This window comes from Halichoerus grypus, chromosome 1 (genome assembly GCF_964656455.1).
Source record: "Halichoerus grypus chromosome 1, mHalGry1.hap1.1, whole genome shotgun sequence".
Classification (NCBI taxonomy): Eukaryota; Metazoa; Chordata; class Mammalia; order Carnivora; family Phocidae; genus Halichoerus; species Halichoerus grypus.
Window position 1 is genome coordinate 75,700,640 of NC_135712.1, and position 24,161 is coordinate 75,724,800.

General features: G+C 37.2%; 1 protein-coding gene and 1 non-coding gene across 13 annotated transcripts in view; both read right to left on the reverse strand.

Annotated features, from left to right (window-relative positions):
• The window catches only part of IL1RAP (interleukin 1 receptor accessory protein), a 133,985-nt gene that overhangs the window by 20,326 nt on the left and 89,498 nt on the right, over positions 1 to 24,161 (reverse strand). For 11 of the 12 annotated variants that reach the window (XR_004922167.2, XR_004922168.2, XR_004922169.2 and 8 more), the window contains 4 exons: positions 13,000 to 13,165; positions 10,761 to 10,832; positions 8,401 to 8,527; positions 5,955 to 6,103 (listed from right to left, as the gene is read on the reverse strand). Coding sequence is in view for 7 of the 12 variants with exons in the window: in XM_078068005.1 (XP_077924131.1) it covers positions 5,955 to 6,103; positions 8,401 to 8,527; positions 10,761 to 10,832; positions 13,000 to 13,165 (514 nt within the window). In the remaining 5 variants the exon portion in view is untranslated. Of the gene's footprint in view, positions 1 to 5,833; positions 6,104 to 8,400; positions 8,528 to 10,760; positions 10,833 to 12,999; positions 13,166 to 24,161 lie in introns of all 12 variants that reach the window. The other variant, XR_013446047.1, reaches the window with a different exon arrangement.
• Positions 12,374 to 12,514, reverse strand: LOC118545616 (U4 spliceosomal RNA). The gene has a single exon (XR_004922172.1). It is a non-coding gene; the product is annotated as a U4 spliceosomal RNA (small nuclear RNA).

Below are 24,161 nucleotides of genomic sequence, written 5' to 3' on the forward strand. Positions count from 1 at the left end.
TGTGATCTGGGTGAGAAAGGACACCAAACAGTTGAGCCCCACCATCACACTGGCTTCTTGCCTAAAGGCACTTTCAGACCATGACAGAGAACAGGGAAAACCACAAGTATAGTCATCACGGTCAGCTAAGGACACAGGAATCACAGTTCAGAACTACTGAGTTGGGTTGAATTTACAGGCCTGGGTAAAGAGGGAAGAACACTGTGTGGAAGAAGCACTCTATAAGTCTGCAAGGGGTGACCTCAAGTCTTTGGAAAAATATAAAGCTCTGCATAGGTTGGATGATGCTTGACAAGATCAGGCAAAGAACAGGGGCTAGTGAAAGAAACTACCAGGGAAGGAACAGCTTCCAGGAGACTGGGAACTGAACAACTCTAGGTGCACATGCAGGGCTGGGGGACACTTGAGTTAAGACCAGAGTAAAGACATTTTGGGTAGCTCCCCGTGTGTTAGGTAGAGACCCCAGATAGTCTAGATATGTCCAGTCTGGCCTTGGAGAAAAGGCTGTTTTTTAGATGTACTCTAGCAAAGGTAAGCAGAACACTTCAAAAAAGCAAGCTGTTAAGCACGTAAATTAACTCCCTATGAGAATAAAACAATACTCGCTTTCAAAAATCAGACACTCAATAATGCAACATACATAATGTCCAGCATATGTTTATTTTTTTTATTTTTTTTATTTTTTTAAAGATTTTATTTATTTATTTGAGAGAGAGAGAATGAGAGAGAGCACATGAGAGGGGGGAGGGTCAGAGGGAGAAGCAGACTCCCTGCCGAGCAGGGAGCCCGATGCGGGACTCGATCCAGGGACTCCAGATCATGACCTGAGCCAAAGGCAGTCGCCCAACCAACTGAGCCACCCAGGCGCCCCTGTCCAGCATATGTTTAAAAAAAAAAAACAAGACAAGAAAAAGAAAAAAAAAAAAAAGACCCATAATCCGAAGAAAAATCAGCCAATAAAAACAGAATCAGAGGGGCACCTGGATGGCTCTATCAGCTAAGCGTCTGACTCTTGGCTTTGACTCAGGTCATGATCTCAGGGTTCTAAGATCAAGCCCCACCTCGGGCTCTGCACTCTGCTGGGAGTCAGCTTGAAATTCTCTCTCCCTCTTCCTTTGCCCCTCCCCCTGTTTGCATGCTCTCTCTCTCTCTCAAATAAATAAATAAATCTTTAAAAAACCCCATATCAGAACTGACAAAGATGATGGAATTAGCAGATAAGCACTTTAAAATGAGTATTATAAATATTCCTGTTGAATTAAAAAAAAAGACAATGAACATCATTAACAGCAAATAGGAAATATCAATAGGGATATTTTTATGGAGAAATGGAAATCCAAAAACTGAAAAATACAATTCTGAAATTAAAATTGCTGCAGATTAAACATCAATAAAGAAATGATTAGTGGGAACTAGAAACTACCCAAATTGAAACACAGGAACAAAGGAAGGATGAAATAAAAATGAGAATTTCAGTGGCCTGTGGAACAACCCTGAGTGATCTATATTAAATTTAATGGGACTACTAGAAGAAAAGGAAAGAATGAATGAATGAATGAGCAAAACATATCTGAAGAAATAATGGCTGAAGTTTTTTTCAAAGTAAATGAAAAATATAATAAACTCATGGAACCAAGAAGTTTAAAGAACCCTAAGTAAGATATAGTAAAATAAAACTACACCAAGAATTTGATAAATTTCAACAGACACTCATCATTTATACATATATATGTATATATATACTCATAATTTTTATATATATATATATATATATATATATATATATATATACACACACACACGGGAATTATAATTCTCTCAGCAAACCAAAAATAAATTAATCCCTCACATAGATAAAAGTCAGCTACAAAAAACCTACAATTAACATCATATTTAATATATAAAAACTGAATGCATATCCTCTAAGATAGGGAACAATGTAAGGATGGCTGCTTTGATTTCTACTGATCATGGTACTGGGAGATCCAAGAGAGTGAAAGAGGCAGAAAAAATAAATCAAAGGTGTAATGTTTGGAAAGGAAGGAGGAAAAGTATGTTTATATATGGGTGACACAATCAAGTGTATAGAAAATGCTAAGGAACCTAACAAACAAAACAAGCAGAAACCCCATTTAAGCAGTGAATTTGGAAAAGTCAAAAGACCAAGATCAAAACATAAAACTCAACTAATTCATTTCTATTTTTGATCAATGAGCAATTGAAAAGTGGAATTTTAAAAATACCATTATAATAGCAACAGAAACAAAATACTTAGGGCTAAATTTAACATGTGCAAGACCTGTATACATAAACTAAAAAAAAAAAAGCTCAGAAAAATCAATGAGAACTAAATAAATTGAGAGATATATCATGTTCATGGATTGGAAAATTCAATATCATTATGATTTCAATTCTCCCCAAATCAGTTTATAAATTTAATATGATCCCAATCTAATCCCAGCACACTCTTATGTAGAAATTTACAAGCCGATACTAAAACCTGTATGAAAGAATAATATGGTTTTCAGAATAGTCAGATTAATCTTTGAAGAGAAAAAAGGAGGAAGACAATAGTTTCTGACTTCATGACTTAGTTTAAAGCTATTAGTCAAGACAAAGTAGTATTTGACTAAAGAGAGATGAACAGATTGATAGAACAGAATAGGGAATGGAGACATAGACCCACACTCATAGAGTTAATTATTTTAGGCTAAGTTGTCAAAGCAATTCAGTAAAAAAGGGAGAGATTTTTCAATATGAGGCTAGAACTGATTTCTATATGTAAAACAAAATAAAACAAGACACTAAAACTTAATCCATACCTCACAGTATAAAAAAAATTTTGAAATGAATCATAGGCTAAAGTATAAAAGAAAAAGCTAAGATTTTCAAAAATCAAAGATTGCTAACACAGGATTTAGAAAGTACTAACCATAATAGAAGAAAGTGATAAAATGGACTTCATCAAATGTTTTAAAATTCTGCTCATCAAAAGTAAAATGAATGCACAATAGTGAAAATATTCACAAAGTCATATATCTGATATATATATAGCATTAACAAACAACCCAAGAACAAAATGGGCTAAAGATTTTAATGGCTACTTCACAAAGGAAGAACTATTAATTCATGGTCAGTAAGTCCATAAAAAAGTACTCAACATCACTAGTATCTGAAAATGCAAATTAAAAAAAATATAGTGTGATACTAGTACCCACTCACTAGGATGGCTAAAATTGAAAAATCTGACAACTCCAAAAGTTGGTAAGGATGTAGAGCACCTGGAATTTATATACATTGCTAATGGAAGTATAAAATGGTACAACCTCTTCGAAAATAGGTTTGGCAGTTTCTCATAAAGTTCAACACACCTTGCATTAGTCCCCACCTCTCTCCTATTATAAAACAACTCCATGTTTAACACATTTACATCAGCTGCCTCTCCTTTGATACTTTGCTTTAACTGACTAGATGAAATTGCACTGTCCAAAGACCTATCCCAGTGAATCCTTTTTATTTTGAGCCCTTCCTGTCATCTTTTTGATGAAAGACATAGAATGCTTTCTCAATGAATCCAGAGAAGGACTCACTATATATGACGTATGAATGTGAACACAGATATCCCCTCTGAATCCCAGCATTACCTGGCCCAGAATAGAAGCCACGTTATAAACCCTCAACACCTCTGGTACCACAAGATGTACACAGCCCAGGCTGGATTCTATGTAATACTAATGTAATTTCAGCACAGATCATCCAGTTAGTGGATGCACCTGTCATTTCACGTTCCTGATGCCATTCATACTCAACCATTCAGAGCATGGCCTTGTGTGAAAGGGAGCTATTCACGTAGCTCTGGCAGGCAAACTTCTGCATCACTCCTAGACTAAACATGATTTTAATTGATTGTTCAATCCTACCTGACAATAAGTAATTAATTTATGTCATCCTCCATAATTGTTTCCCAAAACACATGCTTCAAAAAACGAGTCCCACAAAATGCTCCATACTTCTGGAATCAAATATATTTGAAAACAAAAAACAAAAAAAACCCCTGCCCCCTATGTTCCAATTCCCCTCAGGTATTCACACCAAGTGTTAATAATGTAAAGACTCTAAGGGGCCCTTGACTAAAATAACTTGATTGATTTTGTTTAACCTAGCCTTTTTTTTTTTTTTTAAAGATTTTATTTATTTATTTGAGAGAGAGAGAATGAGAGACAGAGAGCACGAGAGGGAAGAGGGTCAGAGGGAGAAGCAGACCCCCCGCCAAGCAGGGAGCCCGATGTGGGACTCGATCCCAGGACTTCAGGATCATGACCTGAGCCGAAGGCAGTCGCTTAACCAACTGAGCCACCCAGGCGCCCTAACCTAGCCTTTAATGATACTTTATTTACTGTAAAAGTCTTTGTCAAATAACACCTGTGAAAATTTTGTGGAAGTAATAAGTAGACTTAATATTTGTTGAGCACTTAATATATATCTATATAGGCCAGTAATTGTGCTGAGTACCTTAAAACAACCTTATGAGACAGTGGTATCATTTGCCTACTTATATAAAGAAATTGAAGCTCTGAGAGGTTAAGTGATTTTTTCAAGATCACAGAGTTAGGATGCACAGAAACCGGGATTCCAATACAGGCCATCTGAGTCTAGAGTACATATAATGAACTGCAGTACTATAAAGAGTCCTAGTAGTATTCTTAGGAACTAACTTTGGGTAACTGTCTTATATTATTTGGATGAGTCTCGTTGCTTTACACTGGCTTCTGAGGGGCAGAAGCAATGAACTATCCAGAACCAATCCCCTAAGACTTCTTAAGTGGCATATAGACTTGAGGATTTTGCTTTTTACTTTCTAAATTATAATGAAATGTTACAGTGAAGGCTGTTTTTGCATCAGCTTTAAAAAAAAAAAAAAAAGGTTTGAATCCCACTGCAAAATGTAATAGCTATGAATTAATTTCTTTTTCTTTTTTCTTTTTTTACTTTTGGTATAAATATTATAGGCTCTATCTGACAGAAGGATCCATGTTGATTCTGAATGACGTGACTGCATGTGTGATAAATCATCATTATCTTTCTCTAGGTCATTGAAACACATTCTTGAAGGGATTAATTGTCTGGGGTTCTGTGTTAGGTGAGAGACCCAAAGATAATTTTAGACATTGTCTGTTTCAGTAGCAACAGCTCACACAAGAGAGCTTTATCACTTTTATTTATTGTAGAAAAAATTAGTAATATCAATATAGAAATCCTTAAGTCATAGTTTAAATAATTTTCATTTTAGCAATTGTGGCTAGTGGTATGTTCTAAATCTGTTTGAATACTGACACATAGTATTTATAATGATCATTTTAAAATTATATTTTTGAGAAGAAATATTTTATATTTTACTTAACTACTTGAATATAATTAGATGGTTGCTATTTATAATGTTTCATTATTATAGATAATGCTTCTAAGAATAGCAATGGGTACATAATTCTCTTTCTGTTATTTGTTCAGGAAAAATTCCAAAAGTATTAAGTCATATGGTATGGTCATTTTTATGACCCTTGAACTCTGCCATCAATGATTTCTAAAAAGGTCTTTACAAGCCAACAATTCTATGTGACTCTAGCACTATAGAGTCTCTATGTCTTTGGTAGCTTTAAATATTTTCCTTATTTTTCATTTTTCATGACTGTACTGATATAAAATTATGCCTCATTTTCATAATCAAATGGATTTTTGGCCACATATGTGCACTAAGTTACTAAAAGTATGAGAAACAACATTTCGAGTGTCTTCACGTAGATGGAAACTTTCCCTCAAGATTTTTTCAATTCACCTTTGATTCATTACTATGTGCCAGAGGTGCTAGGTGCTGGAGCACTGTCTTCTCATTTTCCTTATTCACCACATTGTTACATTTGGAGTTCACAGACGCATCTGCTGAGTGCATCCATTACCTTTCTGTTTCACCTTGGCTGCTTTGTCAACCTCCCCTTTGGCATTTCTAGCATGACAGACATAGTTGCGCTTGAGATCCTCAGCAGTAACTTTTTTGATGTTCAAAACCTGAGTTCTTGTTTCATCTTCAGTTGCAGTCAAACTTACACTAGAAATAGGGGGAAGAAAATCAAAGCGTGAATGAGACCGCAGGGCCATGTGCTATGTGTGAATCAGATAAGGAGACAACCACAGGGCCCCGAGGTGAGGGCGGCCACAATGTCCATAAGCTGTGTTGCCTGAGATCCAATGGTTACAAAGGGAGGGTAGCTTCTAGATTCCAGTGCCATTCTTTACCTTCTATACCACACACAATCCCAGTATCCAGATCAAATCCCATTGCTGGCAACGTACGGCAGATCCCTCTTCAGAGCAAAATGTCTCCTTCCCTCAAACTTCTGAGATAGTATTCTGTATCAGTGTAGAGAGAAGCTTCTGAGGCCAGATCCACCTGGGTTTTGATCCAAGCTTTGCCATTTACTGGCTAGATACTTTGGGCACAGTAACTAATCTTTCCAAGTCTTGAGTTCCTCCTTTGAAAGAGAGGTAAGTAGCAATGCCTACACAGTGCATTACATGTATTGACTTACCCAAGAACTCTGAGGATTGAGTATGTCAATGTGTAAGTATTAGAACAATTCTTAATAAATATTCATATAGGCAATTTTTATCATCCTCAGCAATAGTTCATGCTCATATAGCTAGGGGATTCCCAAAGCTTGGATTTTGAACACAGGTAGAATATTTCAGTAAAAAGGCTGAAACTCCATGGGTTAAATCCTAACATAAAAAGAAGAGACTTCTCAAAGCAAGTAAGCTTTATGAAAATAAATACATCGTAATCTCAGCATGTCAGCGATCAAGTGCTTTGGGTCTAAGACCAAGATTTAAAATCCCTTGGAACTACTTGCTCCAAAGAGAAAACAAAACCTCTCTCCTATAGCCGACATCCAGGTTCTCCTTCCAATGAGGCTGACCGTCAGTCATGAGAACTTGGTCAAGGGTTGTGACGGGTTTAGCCTAAACTGAGCTGCACTGCTCCACTCTGGACACTGAGTTGTGTTGCCGTAGCAGTGAGGACAGACAGCATGATCTTCATTATCATTCATTCGTTATTATTATGAGGATAGGAACCACAATGTTCAGAATTCCTTAAGTGATTAATAAGTCTCCCTTTGTGCCTCCAGCCACATCTTTAATCAATTCCTTCTGCAAAAACTGCTCCAATTTCAGGAGACTCCTTCTGTACCTTTAAATATGCGCTGCTTCTCTAAATTCCAGCCACTGCACATGATGTTCCTTTTACCAGGAACATTTTTTCTATTTCTTTACCTAGTTTATTTCTACTCATCCTTCAAATCTTTATTTAGGTACTGTACCATCTGAGAAGCACTGCCTAATCCCCTAAAACTGACTGGAATCCTCAACTAAACCTTCCGATAATATCCAATATTCTTGTCACTGCATTTATCACAATATATTGAAATTTCTGCTCTATCACTCCTACTCTGATAAAATCTACTCAGTTAGGGACGAAGTATCTTGCATAGCACTTGATGTAAAGCAGAAATTTTATAACTTCTGTGCAAAGTGTGAGTTTACTATTAGGAACAACACATCTTTAAGCTCAAGTAGCCAAAGACATATTTGCATATCATGTTAAGGCTCACGGCCTTAGAACTACTTTGTCATTTAGTTGTTCAGCTGCTAATTTTTATTTATTGTCGCTGTGAACCAACTGTTGTCTTGCAGTTGTGTACTTCACTTACGGAAGGATCTTTTGTCTTCAAAGACCCATATTTTCCTCCTTGTCAACCCAATCCCCTTCAAAAATTTATATTTATTTAGAAATAAAATGACCCAGATTGTTATTTTAAGAGTGGGCTATATTGCCACCTCATCCACTTTAAATATAAAATTTAAAGAATGTGAATGTATTTAGCCAATATTTAAAAAAATAATTATCAATTATAAATGTAACATGCATGCTATGTGAGTTAAGAATGAGGAGGAAGATAGGAAATATGTGTTTACTGCAAGACAAGAAACTAATACAATGTATCTGAGGCATAAATACAGACTTGAGAAAGAAAAGAACAGGGCCACACTGACCAGCTTTCATGTATTCAGAGCCCTGTATTGTGGCCCTTCATTCATGTGGGCTATGCACCCCATCTACTTTCAAGTGGGAATCATGAATGTGTGATTATTAGAAGATATCTGGGTCTTGAATTGAAAGTCTAGTAATCCTGCTTCGGGATGCAGCCACTAAAGATTTGAAAATCTTCCAGATTTTTGGTAATGATGGGCCAACGTCAGAGTTTTTACTTTCAATGATTAGTATAAGCCAGAGGCTATTCAGTTGAGGGACAAACGTCAATCACCCCTTGGCTGAGCCAATGGTACCTTTCATTAACAGTTACATCGATATTGGTGTCGTCTGGCTTTTTTCCGTCAATGGTCCACCAAACCTCATTGCGAGCATCCTTCAGGAAAGTGAAATAGACTCTACAGGGGATGAGTAGCTCCTCTCCTAAAAAAAACAAGTTAACCCATCAGTTTGTAACCTTCAACGGCTACACTGGTTTCACTCTGTGACTAATCAGAAGCTATAAAAGTGTACTTAAATACTTCTGAGTAATTTTCAAGTGTCCTACCATAGTAACGCACCATACTTCATTACAAAATAAACAAACCAGGAAAAGAAGTATGGCAGTTTTATACAAAATTTCCAGAATGACCATCTTTTTATACAATCCATAAATCCTGTACCATGGCAGTATTTGTTTAAAGAGGCTCTGAGAAGAACCTTTTTAGCCCTAAACTTCCATGGACTACTCTTATCCTTTGTTACTGCCCTCACGAACAGTGACTAAGGAGAGAGTCTCCAGACCTTTGACGCTTGGTGCAGAAAAGATGGGGCAGTGCCAGCACTGAGGGGCAGGCCAGATCTTGAAATGCTCAGGTTATCGGGGTGCAGTCAGTAAGTTTAAAGACAATTTACATATATACATATATATATAATGCAAATATTTATATGTTTATAAACACTACTATTTATGAATAACAAATCTATGTTTTCTTCCTGAGATGGAACATGAGGTCAGGGGGATCTCCAGGCAGAAAATGATAATAACAGGAAGGGCAGCTGGACCCACACTAAGAACTTTATATAATTCACTGTGCTAAATATTTATACTAACAAGGGACCTTATTTAATTTTAACAAAATACTATGGGGTATTTTTTTAAATTCATGTTTTATAGATGTGAGAACTAATGCTTAATGATGCTAAATGCCATGCTAGATGACATGGTTTTTTTTTGTGTTTTTTTTTTTTTTAAAGATTTTATTTATTTATTTGACAGACAGAGACACAGCGAGAGAGGGAACACAATCAGGGGCAGGAGGAGAGGGAGAAGCAGGCTTCCCGCTGAGCAGGGAGCCTGATGCGGGGCTCGATCCCAGGACCCTTGGAATCATGACCTGAGCTGAAGGCAGATGCTTAATGACTGAGCCACCCAGGTGCCCCTCTTAGATGAAATTGTTAATAAGTGGCAAACCAGAATTTGACCCAGACTGACTTTCATTCCAGTTTGCCCAGGACAACTCTGTTCTACACTTGCTTTCTTAGTTATTGATATCAACTGCTTTCACTCTCAAAAGGTGTGCAGGTTGAGATGACAAATTATATTGTCATCCAAATTTGAAAGCAAGTTTGTCTCACTGGTGGTCCTACCTCATCCCCTCTTCTCATGCATGATTCTTATGTTGTCCCTTTCAGTTTCTATATTAATATGCAGGAAGGTAACATGAACATAGATTCTATAACCATATGATAGGTAGATGAAACACACTAGGTCATTAGTAAGGGTTTACCCCAATAGCAGGAATAATGTTCATATTACTATACAAAGCCACTATGAATTCTAGGAAATTTGGTCCATTTGGGGTTGGCAGACCCCTTTGTGTGTTCTTTGTTTTTTTTTACAGGCAGCTCGCTATTTGAAACCTTACCTTAGTTTCAGGAGGGCATCATTGTGCTCAACCTACATTTGATCACGACCTCTGTTATCTTTAGTACATTATAAAAATATGTTCTTTTACACCTTTCATTGGGTTTGGAGTGAGTTTATTGTAAAGGATACAATATAGAAAATTGTTAAGATTTTCTATGGTTTTCAGTTTAACTGTGGGAGGCTTTGAGCCAGAAGAATAACACACAATGCCTTATTCGGTCAGTTGCAAATGATTTTTGTCCAGAATGGAAAATTATGAAAACTAAAAAAACCTTTTTAAAAGGAGACCCAGACAGCCATAGGAAACATCCCACAGAGTTCTGATTAGGGTGTACTAGTTCTACCAGTTGTTAACCCATTAAATTCACGGTCTCACCTCCGAGCTCCAACCCCTGACCCTCCACAGTGGAGCAGAAGCTTAAAGGATGTCTTGTGCTCATATCACAGTCTTGGCAAACCCAAGCTGTGTGCAAGCTAACGTGTACATCAGACAGAAATCACTAATCAGGAGAGGGGAGCCACTGCAGGGGAGGAAGGGAGCAGCTGTGGAGAGAGAAGCTGAGAATCCCGAGATGCCTGAGAGATCTACAACAGAGGAGGAGCTAATCTCCAGAGCTGCCTTGATTTCAGTTTCAATTCCTGTGTTTCCTTACAAAAGCCCTCTATTTGCATGCATTAACTTAAATGACTTTTATTCCTTGTCATTAAGAGAATCTAACTGAAATTAAGAGGCACAGCTATAATTACCCGGTTCTTTCTCGTAGACCACAAGATCACTGGGTGAATAGATCTGAGGAGGCAATGCGTCTTTTGGAGAGCCTGTTTTAGAGAGGAAGAAACAAAAGAGAGATGATGTTAAATCATGTAGCCCTCATCTCTCATAACCCATTTCCAAGAGCTGCTCTTCTGTGAAGTTTTGCCCAACTTCCTGGCATGGTTTGTCAATTCTTCCTGTGAGGGCCCACAGCTCAATGTAGAGTCATTTACAACACTTCATTCATTTCAAACAAGCAGAGAGACAAACATAACATACTAAGTAGCCTCCATGTTTCAGGATAGGAGATTTAACCAGTGTTTTTGCTTCCCAACGCTTACATGAAATACCCTTCTCATACTATAAAATAAATTGCTTTCATGTCTTCCTCAATTGTTTCTTTTCTACATATTTCTCCAGAACATGCCCAGGGTGTCTAGTATGGGACCTGGTTAAAGAAGTAAATATTAAATGAATACTAAGTAAATGGAAAATTTAAAACCACAGTTGTGAGGCCAGCACATCAGTCTACCCAATGCATGTGACAAATGACTGCTCATTCATAGGACTGCTGCTCTTTATAGTATTCTATATTTCTAAATTGAAATAAAAATACCCTGAAGGGGTTTTATAGTGTAGTGCTTAAGAGTAGAAGCTTCAAAGATTTAACAACCAGGGCTCTTATCCTTACTTGGTCAAATACTAACCATATGACTCTAGTTTTTTGCTTAATCTTTGAGAAGCTAATTTTCCTCACCTCTAAAATGAGGATAATTAAACTCACGGCACAGGTTCATTAGAAGGATTAAATTAAGTCATGCATATTAAATTAAGTAATGCATATTAAAGCATCCTATTGGTATATAGTAAGTGCTCAGTACTTCACAGCTTTAAAAACAAACTTGTGTTGCTTGAAAGTTGGGTAAGAACCCTACCCCACATCAGTATCTATCAACTTCTTTATCTATAAATCAAGGTGAACAAGCATGCCTGTTCTCAACTTCCCAAAAAGGGATACATTTAACTATCTGTATTAGAAACAACTGCCAAGATGGATTTAAGGTTAGATTATTCATTTGGCTTTTAAAGCCCATTCCTGTTAAGTTCTAAATTTAGTCTGATTTTTCTTCTGAATGACTTCCCAGACCAGCATTATTCCAAAAGTAGGCAGAGGAAGAGGAGAGGGGATTACAAAATTTTTCAATTTGAATTTTATTTGCACTATTATGTTAGAGCCCTTAAAAATTACACTGAACCTGGTGTCAGGCTAGTAGAGAAAGCTCTGCACCAAGAATCAGAAACCTGAGATTTGGAATCACTTCTTACACTAACTCACAGAGCATCTCTAAACAGGTTACTTTGTGCTATTGGGTCTTGACGTTTCCATTTATGAAAAGATGGGGTGTGAAAAATTTTCACTCTGATATGCTCTCCTTTTTAGTATCATGGGCACAGTGGTATTTAGGGCTCTCCCCTAAATGGTGACATTGGTTCTCTCAATTTCTGGGTTTGATAGGAGTCTTTTGACTCTGCCTGGACATTGTTCTTTCCACTTTCTGAATTTCTCACCCCCCCCCCCCATTCTCTCAACCAGTGCAAAGCAAAGGTTGAACACCACAGGCAAATAGCTTCAGCTACCCCTGTTCCAGTCCACAGGAAGACAGAGCTGACTGAGAAAGTTTTCAATTAGCAATAATCGCACCTCGGATAAACCTCATTGGCTACGATACTGCCACTGCGCAAAGCTAAGACAGAGCTGATTGAATTCAAATACAACATTTTTGTGATAATAATTTTAACTACTTAATTCATTGAGTTTCTGCTGTTTGCCTGGAACTGGGCTAGCATAATATGTATATTATTTCTAATGTTCTCAGCTATACTGAATGTTAGGTACTCTTAGTTCCAGAGTACAGCTAAGGAGACCCAGACCCGGATCAAAGTCATATTGCTAATAAATGGCAAGGGTACAAGGTGAACACAGATTCCTCTGGCACTCTTTTCACTCCCCAAACTGCCTTCATTCATTCACATATTAATTCATTCAGTAGACCAATAGTTATTGAACCCCTACTCTGTATGTGGAATTGCTGAGGCTCTAGGGCCAATGCAGTGAACAAAAAAGATAAACCTCTTTTCTCATAGAATGGACACGCTTGTTTGTAATAAACTATGAAGAGCCAAACCAGAGTTACTGCATTTTTGTTGTGTGCACTTAAAAATCATGCTTACCTACCACCTTTACACTCAGAGTCCTAGTGAGATGGAAGGTACGCCCATTTTCTGGATATGTAACAACACATGTATAATCTCCATTGTTTGAAACCAAGGCTATGAGAAAACTCAAGGTCAGGCCGTCAGGTATCACATTATTAAAATCCTCTATTTTCTGACAGCCCTAGAAGTAAAAGAAAAGACGTTCAGTATGTAGATACATGCACAGAAAATATACAAATGCATATACACACACACATCTAATTTTGCACAGAACATATAAATATCTATGCGGGCTGTACTTTTCACAAACTATTTTGGTCAAGTATTTGATGATGTTTCTGCAGAGAATGAATGCAAGTTTCATTATACTTTCTGCAAAAGGAAAATAGGACTTCTGAACTGAGACATGGATTCAAAATCACAAGTTTCCTGTCTCAGGATTCCGTATTTGAATTTTGGAAATCCCGTGTTAATAGTTAAACAAGGTTAAAGTTTTGAAAAACAACTAAGGCAACTTAAGGAAATTCACATGCTGCTATTTAAGAAACGCTTATTTTTCATTTTTCCACATTTATTCAGTGATTATATTAATTCGGGAAGCCAGCCACTCTGGCCATTGAGGTCTCACATTAGGTGTCCGGTTTCAGCATTGTTTTTTTTTTTTTCTCTTTTTTTTAAGATTTTATTTATTTATTTGAGAGAGAGAGAGAGAAAGAGAGAGCACAGACAGGTGGAGGGGCAGGGGCAGAAGTAGCCTCCCCGCTGAGCAGGGAGCCGGACGTGGGGCTCAATCCCAGGACCCTAGGATCATGACCAGAGCCAAAGGCAGATGCTTAACCGACTAAGCCACCTAGGGCCCCCTCGTTTCAGCATTCTTGATGGCTCTGTTGAATCACTCTATCCGTCACTGCCAAACTTTTTTGGATTTTCCTTCTACTTACCCCATTTTTTTTTTTTTTACAATCAAATATTACAGACTTCAGAATCTAAAACTAAAAGATATTTTATGAGTCTTACCAGGAATTACATTTATTTCTACACCAAATTATATTTTTATATACTTCTGCTGATTTGTAAACTTTTGAGATTGAAATACCTCATTCAACATAACTGGAACCTGTTCTGGCTCTCTGAGCCCCACTAATGGGCTTATATTATTATTTTATTTTTTTCTCTCAAAGAAAAAAATACATCAACTGTGACAAAATTATATGTGGAACATTTACTTTTAGAAAAAACTTTTGTTTTTCTTTAAAAAAATCAATAATTAATCTGTGACAAAAACGGACTGGGTTATGTCCAGGGTCCTTTAGATCTTGAAAATTTGAGGAGGTTATTATTGGCTTGTACTTTAGATTTACTGTATTTACATATTTAACTTGGATTCTTGAATACGTAAGGTTTTCTTACTTCAATTCCTGGAGCATGTGTTTTGAAATATGACAGTTACACTGAGTGGCATATTTTGCAATTCTTTGTCATAGGAAGTATGTCTTTTAAGAATATCACTACACTTGATGCATGGAGATGATCATCAAGAGGAAGCTGTTATATGCTCAGTTATTTTCTGAATGCAATTTATCCTGTTTTGATAAGCAGTGTTTCTAGACACTTGTCATATCAGCAAAATATTTCAATCCTCTTAGGTTATCACAAAGTATAAGGCCACAGAGACCTGTATTCTATAATGAATTTACGTCAGATTTAGTTTAAATTGAGTTTAGACTATCTATAGAACTCTATTTGATTTTTTGTGGCACCTTTCTTTTAAACAGTTCAAAGCTATTTTCTTCTCTCATTTGTTAGCTTAGCTGTTCTTAAATTCCCACGAAGTAGACAGATCACACTAAATATGCTTTAGTTTTACAGGTGGAAAAAAATAATGAGACAGACAAAGAGGGACTCTCGATAACCCAGAGCAAAGCTAAAACTCAGTTTTCCAGACAGATGAACAAAGGTTTTTCACTAGCTTCTTAACTAGGAATGAACAGCTCTCCTTGGGAGTTGGTTGGGCTGGAAAAATTGCACAGCCACATGTATTTACATGTACTCCATTATCCCCTCTAACCCTTATTCCTAAGTCCGCAAGTCTGGCATGCTTTTATGCCCATTTTATAGACAAGGATATAAAGGCCTAGAAAGGTTAAGTGATTGCCAGTGTCATAGAGCTAGGTAGTGTTGGAGCTAAAATTTAAATCTACATCTACCTGTTTTGAGGCCTTTGCTTTTAATTCCACCTGACACTGTCTCCCTACCCCATCCTGTGGTCCTGCACATATGCCAGATGCCGGCCGGTCCCAGTGTTAATAATGTGCTATAGCTCTATCGCTTATATAAGGCGGGGTCCCACAATTCATGATAAACTGGAAAAGCATACTGTTCAGGATAAGAAGTTAACAATTAGTACTGCACTTGTCAATAGCACTTCTTAAGAATGTACTAAAATAAACTTATTTTTTTGACTTATCAAGTATCATTTCTGTAAAAACTATTTAAACACATTTGTTTTAGGATTCACAATAAGTGCTACAAATATGAAGAAACACTTCTAACTCAAAGCCTTTTCATTCATTCACTCATTAGTTCATTCACCCTTGAGTATTAATCATAAACCACGTGCCAGCCACTGTTTGAGGTTCTGAGAATACAGCACTGACTAAAACGAAGGGTCAACTCTTACGGACTTATCATGAACAGAGAAATAGAATCAGACACATCTAAACAGCAAGGAAAACGGTACAAAATAGGTGTGTGTTGATCTCTTGCTAGCTCTCTCTTTTTCTTCATCTTAACCAAACCCATGAGCATGAACTTGAAATTTGGGCTGGATATGCTTTAGGGTATTCATTGGGCCCAGGAGTCAATGGTGTAAGTATGCTTTCTTGAGAGATCTTTTCTTCTTTCCATAAAGGACAAAATGTAGGCCAGGGACAAGTTTTTCTTGGAGCCGTTTTGTCTAGAAAAATATTTCAAATTAAGGAATATTCCACAAAAATCAATGGGAAAGTTTCGGGTCTAATCTACTATTCAGAAAAAGCTGACCATTCAAAAAATTTAAATTAACTGGTTTTAACCAAAAGAAGTAACAAGAAAAGAAATAAAAAGCCATTTCAAAGTTATTAGACCTATAGCACGTTGGAAAAAGATATGAAAGAAATATTTTACAGTCTAAGTGTGCACGTGCATGATAGGGGTAGCTTTGGGGCATTGGTGAACTATAAATAACCATTAACTTTAGCCTATCATGTGTGATGAACTCTAATTCTTATAAGCAGTTGCATCTGAAGACCCTTTGGCACATGCACCTGAGACACACAGTATGTTTTTAAGCACAATAAAGTATTCCTAAAAATAAATACTGCAGATTTCAAAATCATTTCTTTGGAATCAGAAAAAAAAAAAAGGTACAAACAAAAATCTAGATATCCAAAGAACAAAAAAAAAAATGTGTCTAAATATGAGAAATGGTTAATGGTAAGTTGATTTTCACTATGAACACTTGTCTGACTAGAAAACGAGTCATCCACTTAGTTGACCAATCAGTTCCTCATTTTGAATTCAAAAGAGAGAAGTTCAACAGAACAACATTTCTAATATGTAGCGGTAGCCATGGCAACCTACCGCAATATATAGGTAAAGAACAGCGCAAGAAATGACTTTGATATCTTTGAGAGGAAATAAATCATGTGCTGAAGTGTGGGGTGTGAGTGGGGCGATGTCGTGACTAAAAAAGGACAGGTGTTTCCATTCAATAAACGTACAATGTTTAAAGAACTGTATGAGGGCACAAGAATGGAAATGGTATAGTTCCTGACCTAGAGGTATGCAGTCTAGTGGAGAATTCCAACAAATCCTATGAGAAGCATGTTGGGGTGGGGGAGTGGGGGAAAAGATTAAACAGAAAACATTTAGAAAAACTTCCTGGAGAAGGAAGATGTGGGCCCGATTGTTAAAGGGCAAGTAGAATATTACCAGTGATGTGGGAGGGGAGACATGGGAGAGTGACACTCTAGGCACGGGGAAAAATGTGAAAAAAAAGATCCCCTACACAGGGTGCCTGGGTGGCTCAGTTGCTTAAGCATCTGCCTTCAGCTTAGGTCATGAACCCAGGGGCCTGGGATCGAGTCCCTCATCAGGCTCCTTGCTCAGTGGGGAGCTGCTTCTCCCTCTGCCTGCAGCTCCCTCTGCTTGTGCACTCTCTCTGATAAGTAAGTAAGTAAGTAAGTAAATAAATAAATAAATAAATAAATAAATAAAAATTAAAAAAATTCCCTATGCTCTTATAGTATTTTGCCCTCTGTGTTAGTCCTTAACCAACTTTATTATGGTGATCTCTTTTCATGCTTATTTCTTCCTCTAGAAAACTTACTCCCAGGGGCAAGTGGGGGGTGGATGAGTACTGTTATCTGCATGGGCAGCAACTTGCCCAATACTTGGCACATGGAAATGCTCAGTACATTTGTGTTGTAGATCAGAAATATGAATGCGAGAAGGAAAGACACAAGACGTGGAGTTGAAAGTTCAAGCGGCATGCACATGATAACAAGAAGATGAATACAAGGATTGTAATACCTGGGATGGGGGAGTTGTAGGATGGGTAGGGAAACTGAGTGAGGATACAAAGAGTTTGAGATATAACAGTAGAATAGTTATGAATATCTATTGACATTTTTGCATCTAAGATTAAGTTGCTATGAAATGCATCATACTTGTTCACAAAGTCTCATAAGAGTTCTATCCAGCAGTCACTTCCAATGAACTTCAGAACTACGTCATCCAGTGTTTATGCAACAAATACTTACAAAATCCCTCCCATGTGACAGGAACTGTGTTAGGAGCTGGGCATACAACAGACAGTAAAAACAGAAATGGCCCTTATTCTCATGGAATTTTCCAGTCCAGTCCAATTCATTCAATTATTGAATCAATTCCTAAATACAAAGTATATTGGCTCTGTTTTGTGCTGTGTGCTTGTTATTCAAGAGTTAGAAAGAGAGAGGTCACTACCCAGTACAGAAGAGAGAAATGCAATCATTACAGTAACAAAGATGAAGTATAATGTAAGTGCTATCAAAATACAGAGTGGGTGGGGCACCTGAGTGGCTCAGTCGATAATGTCTGCCTTCGGCTCAGGTCATGATCCTAGGGTCCTGGGATCTAGCCCGGCATGAGGCTCCCTGCTCAGCAGGAAGACTTCTTCTCCCTCTCCCGCTCCCTCTGCTTGTGTTCCCTCTCTCGCTGTCTCTTTCTGTCAAATAAATAAATAAAATCTTAAAAAAAAACACAGAGTGGGTGATTCATTCAGGCTAAGTCAGCCTCAAGGCTTTACAGACACTTGAATGGGGTTTAAATTTAAAGGATGTACCTTAACTCTTCAGAAGCCCTGAAACTAACTATATATAAAATGCTGTGTGAATACACTCATATATAGAATTCAGTGTGTATGGCTTGGAAAGAAAATATGATACATACTTTCCTTATACCAAAGGTTTAAAATCACTACATAGGGACTATAGAGAAAGGAAAGAGATAACCAAACTAAGATGTCAGATCAGACTGAAACAAGCACCTTAAAATAAAGTCTATTACATAGACCTTGGACTAACTTAACAATACGTGCCATGCCAACAAGAAGGTCACGCCTGGCATTCTTTCAGAAATGTTTTTCTGATGGCACTCTGTCAGAAAAAGCAAAGGTTTTCAATTTCCTGAGAGAATTAAAAACAATATCTGGCCAATTCTGATTAACTTCACACTGAAAATTAGAGGTGGAGGTAATATTCCAATTTTAATGATCACACTGAGTACAAGGAAAACCAGCTTTTTTGCAAACTGAGATCCGGAATGATATCTATCCTGCTATATAGCAGCTGAGAGCATTTCAGCAGCTGCTATAAAGGTAACATCCAAAACATCCACTAAAGTGGTTCCTCTGATCCTCAGTAAGAAGGGGAAAATTGCCTTTGTTTTTACAAGTACCTCTGGAGAAAAATATTCAAATTCCCGGTTATAACAATGAGAACAAGGAATGATCCAGGAGTATGAAAGTTAGGATGGCTCGCGATATTCTAAAGCTTCAGTCTTTAAGAAAATCCAATAATAATAGTAACAACAACAACGGGATCACACTTACCTATGTCTTTATGCCTATGCATTCAGAAGTCCCTATGTGAATAAACAGGCAGCCTCCAATTTATACGTGTTGTGTTCCAGAAGTTCTTTTATAAGCTGGCTACTTGAAATTCAGTAAATCACTTTCGAACCATGGTTCGCTTTTAATGCTAGTAACAAAACCTGGCTCATTTGACAAACATTTACTGAACATCAATTTAACTCACAGGATTGTTGAATTAGAGAACTATGAATTCTGGGCCCAGACTGAAGAACACTCTGCCATACAGAAGAGAGCAGGAGAGAAGACATTCAGAGAAGAAGAATTCAAGCCTGTCCCATTTCCCTGCAATTCTGAAAGAGAAACTTCTGATTTTCTGTTCCAACCAATCCCAGGTTTCGGAGACCCTTCTGACTTCCCCAGGTGATCTATCCACAGGTTTCCTTATGGCCCACGGTCTCCCTTGCAACCTAAACTGTGTGCAAAGATGGCTCAGTCCTTCAGAGTGCTTCACGCTCCAGAAATTAAGACTGGAGCACCCTCTCTGTGTCATTTCTGAAGAGTATAAGCTTTGGAACTCAACAAAAGTGATTTCATTTCAAAAATGAAATCCCACATTCTCCCATTACTGGCTGGATTATTTCCAGTAAATTATATAAAATAATGTAAAACTATGGGCTCTTGACATAGATTGTATAGGGTTAAATTTTGGCTCCCAGCTCTGGGACCCAGGCAAAATCTCTCAACCACTCTGTACTTGGGTTTTCTTAATGATAAAATGGAGAAAATGATAGACCCTACTTCAAGTTGAGAAAATTAAAATAATCAAAATATTTGGAAGAATTACTGTGCTCAGTAAATGTGAGCTATTGCTGTTCACCTCTCAGCCTCTGGTTCCTATATGATGTCAACCCTGAAGGATGTGGTGAGTATTACATATAACGTATAAAGTACCCAGTACAAGGTATTTTACTAGGAAAATGCAAGAAATATTAGTTTCCTTTCCCTTCTTTCAATTCATCAGTTTTCACCTTCTGCCAACAGGAAAACAGATTTGCTGGAACTGATTAATGTGTCTTAACTCTCGCAGTTATTACTAAAAGAAACTATTTCTCCAATGTCAAGGTAGGGAATTCAGCTGATAACAATGGAAAGAGAACTACTGTAGAAGAGCCAAGCTATCCAGGCAGATGCAGGGGCTGACTGCAGAGGGTAGGAAATAGAAAGCAATGTCAGCATTGCTATACAGTGATGGGAGAAATCCCCCTGCCAAGAACCCTGATTTTGTTCCCAAGATTGCAGAACTCTCAGGATTAAAGGGGTCAGTCAATTACTCAAACACGGAGAAATAAAAAGCAGCATAGCACACATCAAGAGCAACCTTTTCAGAACCATAGAATAGAAAGGATGTCTGGTTACTGGTTGTCCTTTTAGTCACCTGAACATTGTTGGGTATCTGCCATCCCAGTGGTTTCACTGCTATGACTTTTTGTCTTGATCTTCTTTCTTTGCTTCTTGCCTTCATTCACCCCATGAACATTCTCTCCAGATTTTGACTTTGGCCTTTTCCTTTATCATTTTATTTTGTATTTTGTCTTCTTCTTAAGGGGTTCAACTATCATATACATGCATCCAATTCTCTGATCTCCAGTTTTGATTTTTTTCCTAAGCTCCAGACCCATACACATGTAGCCACAACCTACAGGTCACTGCTACCTAGATATCTCACAGACATCTCTAACTCCATATGACATTATTGAAACTCATTACTTGCTCCCAAACCTGCTCCTTCTCTGCTATTTCATATCTTGGTTAATAGCACCAACATTCATCCAACCAGGAAAACCAAAAATCTGGAAATCTTTGAGGATATAGAGATGGGTATGCTGTAACTTTGTCCTCAAGAAATAGTCAGTCTCATACGGTACATGCGTGTACATTTCTCCCTCTGCTTAGAACCAACAATTAATTCTCTTTGGCACTCTTGTGGAACTTAAAATTCTACTTTTTTTTTTTTTTTTTTTTTAAAGATTTTATTTATTTATCTGAGAGAGAGAGAGTGAGAGAGACAGCACATGAGAGGGGGGAGGGTCAGAGGGAGAAGCAGACTCCCCGCCGAGCAGGGAGCCCGATGCGGGACTCGATCCAGGGACTCCAGGATCATGACCTGAGTCGAAGGCAGTCGCTCAACCAACTGAGCCACCCAGGCGCCCCAAAATTCTACTTTTTGATAAGAATAAGAATTCTTATTTATAAACTTGTGTGAATTAAACTGTGGGATCTTTTTGGAACTATGTAGGGTAGGACATATATCTCATTCATCACTGTGTTCCCCCAAACCCCTGACATATTGCACTGACTGAATACAACTGATCTTCAACAGCTGTCGAATGTATACATGGATGACAGTAAAACAATAAAGGAAGTGAAAAGCGACATGGAGATAGGCATAAATAAGTAGCTGTGGGATTATATTAGGGAAAAAATATTTCTAGCTGGAGAGAAGAGAGAACACTTCATGAAGGTGGTAGAATTTGAACTGTATAAAGAAAGAAGAGGGGAGATTCCAGGTAGGTAATGCATCAAGAAAAAGGAAAAAAAAATAGAATATATAAGGAAATAAAATTAATTTTTTTCAGACCAAGTAGTCTGAAGTAGTCAAGTATAGAAAAAGTGAACAGGGTTAGAGATGAGAGAACTCAACTGCAGGTAAGTAGAAGAATACATTTTTTACTTGGAAAATGCATTACACTTACTGATGTAAAATTGTTAATATTATTCTTTTAATCATTTTTTATGCTGTCTACTATGGAACACCACAATTACAGAATATACAATGATCACCTGTACCTAGCCTAAAGTATAAATTCAGGCTATGTCTTATTTCATCTACACCCACTCACTGCACCCCAAGATTATTGTGAAGCAAATCACAGACATTATACAATTTCACTTGTAAAGATTTCTATGTGTAATCTCCAAATGACAAGGTCCTTGTCTTCTGCAAGCATAACTATAGTATTATTATCACAATTTAAAAAGTAATAACTCATTGTATTATCAATTTTCTGTGTTCAGAGTTCCCTGATTTTCTCATAACTTGTTTTATAGTTTGTCTGAATAAAATACAATCTAAGGTCTATACACTGCAACTAGTTGTTATATATCTTAAACCAGTCTATCTCTCTCTCATTTTCTTTCTCCCCTCCTTCCCTCCCTATCTCTTAATCATTTTATTATAGCATAAAACATATACAAAAAACACTCAAATGTATGTATGAGTTCACGTATCATTATAAAACAAATACCTTCATAAGCACTGCTCAGGTCCAGAATAGAATGTTACTAGTCACCCCTGAAGGCCTTCCACATGCCCCATGTTAATCACAGCTCTTTTACTAGCTCCCCCCCAACAAAGTAGCCACTATCTATACTTTCATGGTATAATCAATTTCTTATTTTCGTTTATAATCTTATTACCCACACATACATCCTTAGACACCATAGTCTCATGCATTGTTAAATGTGTCTTACATGTTTCTCTTAACCTACATATTCCCACATCATGCCTTTCTTTTTCTTGCAATTTATCTGTTGAATAATCCAGGACATTTGGCCTATAGAATTTTCCAGTCTGGATTTTGCTAACTACAAACTCATGGTGTAGAGCAATACATTCCTCTGTTCTCTATATATCCTGCAAAACGGCAGCAAGATCCAAAGGGTATTTTTCAGACTCAGGTTTAATCCATTTGGCATATTTTATTCTTTCATGAGAAGGAATATGTCTAGTTGTTTCCTTTCTTATGATGGTATCAGTCATTGATGCTTCACACTCAGATTTATTAATTCATTAGGGGCTGTAAAATGATTATATACTTTTATAAAAACACACTACAATGGAATATTATGCAGCCATCAAAAGGAATGAACTCTTGCCATTTGCAACGACGTGGATGGAACTAGAGGGTATTATGTTGAGTGAAATAAGTCAAACAGAGAAAGACATGTATCATGTGATCTCACTGATATGAGGAATTCTTAATCTCAGGAAACAAACTGAGGGTTGCTGGAGTGGTGGGGGTGGGAGGGATGGGGTGGCTGGGTGATAGACATTGGGGAGGGTATATGCTATGGTGAGTGCTGTGAATTGTGTAAGACTGTTGAATCACAGACCTGTACCTCTGAAACAAATAATACATTATATGTTAAAAAAAAAAAGAAGAAGAAGAAGAAGAAGATAGCAGGAAGGGAAAAACGAGGGGGGGGGAAATTGGAGTAGGATACGAACCATGAGAGACTATAGACTCTGAGAAACAAACTGAGGGTTCTAGAGGGGAGGGGAATGGGGGGGATGGTTTAGCCTGGTGATGGGTATTAAAGAGGGCACATACTGAATGGAGCACTGGGTGTTATATGCAAACAATGAATCATGGAACACTACATCAGAAACTAATGATGTGATGTAATATATGGCGATTAACGTAACATAATAAAATAAAATAAAAAAAACACACTTCTCTGAACTATTTCATTAGTCAGTGCACATTTCTTATAGGAAAGGCAGAATAAAGACCCGATTTTTTTCCCTTTACCAGTTTTCAAGATAACAAATTGATTTCCTATCATCCACTAAATGTGACCAATTATTTTGAAATATCATTATGAACTTATGGATTTAAATTTAATTCATAAGATTCAACCTACTGTGATTAATAACCTTACTGAAGTTCAAATTGTTCCACTGGCCAATGGAAAACTCTTAAAGTTGGCTCCTAAGTCATTTCATTAATGACTTAACTGTTAGATACTAACATTTTAAACTATGATTATGAATTGCCTATTTCTTCTTTTAAATCTGTCAACTTTTGCTTCATGCATTCAGACACACTGCTGTGAGGCACATATACTTGTACTATTTTTATGACTTCCTGATGAATTGACCCTTTTATTATTCTGAAAAGTCCTCTTTATCTCTGGCGATACTCATTGTCTACAGTCTACTATATGTGTTACTGGTATATCCATTCTAACCTTCTTATTTTTATTCATCATTTATTTTCAA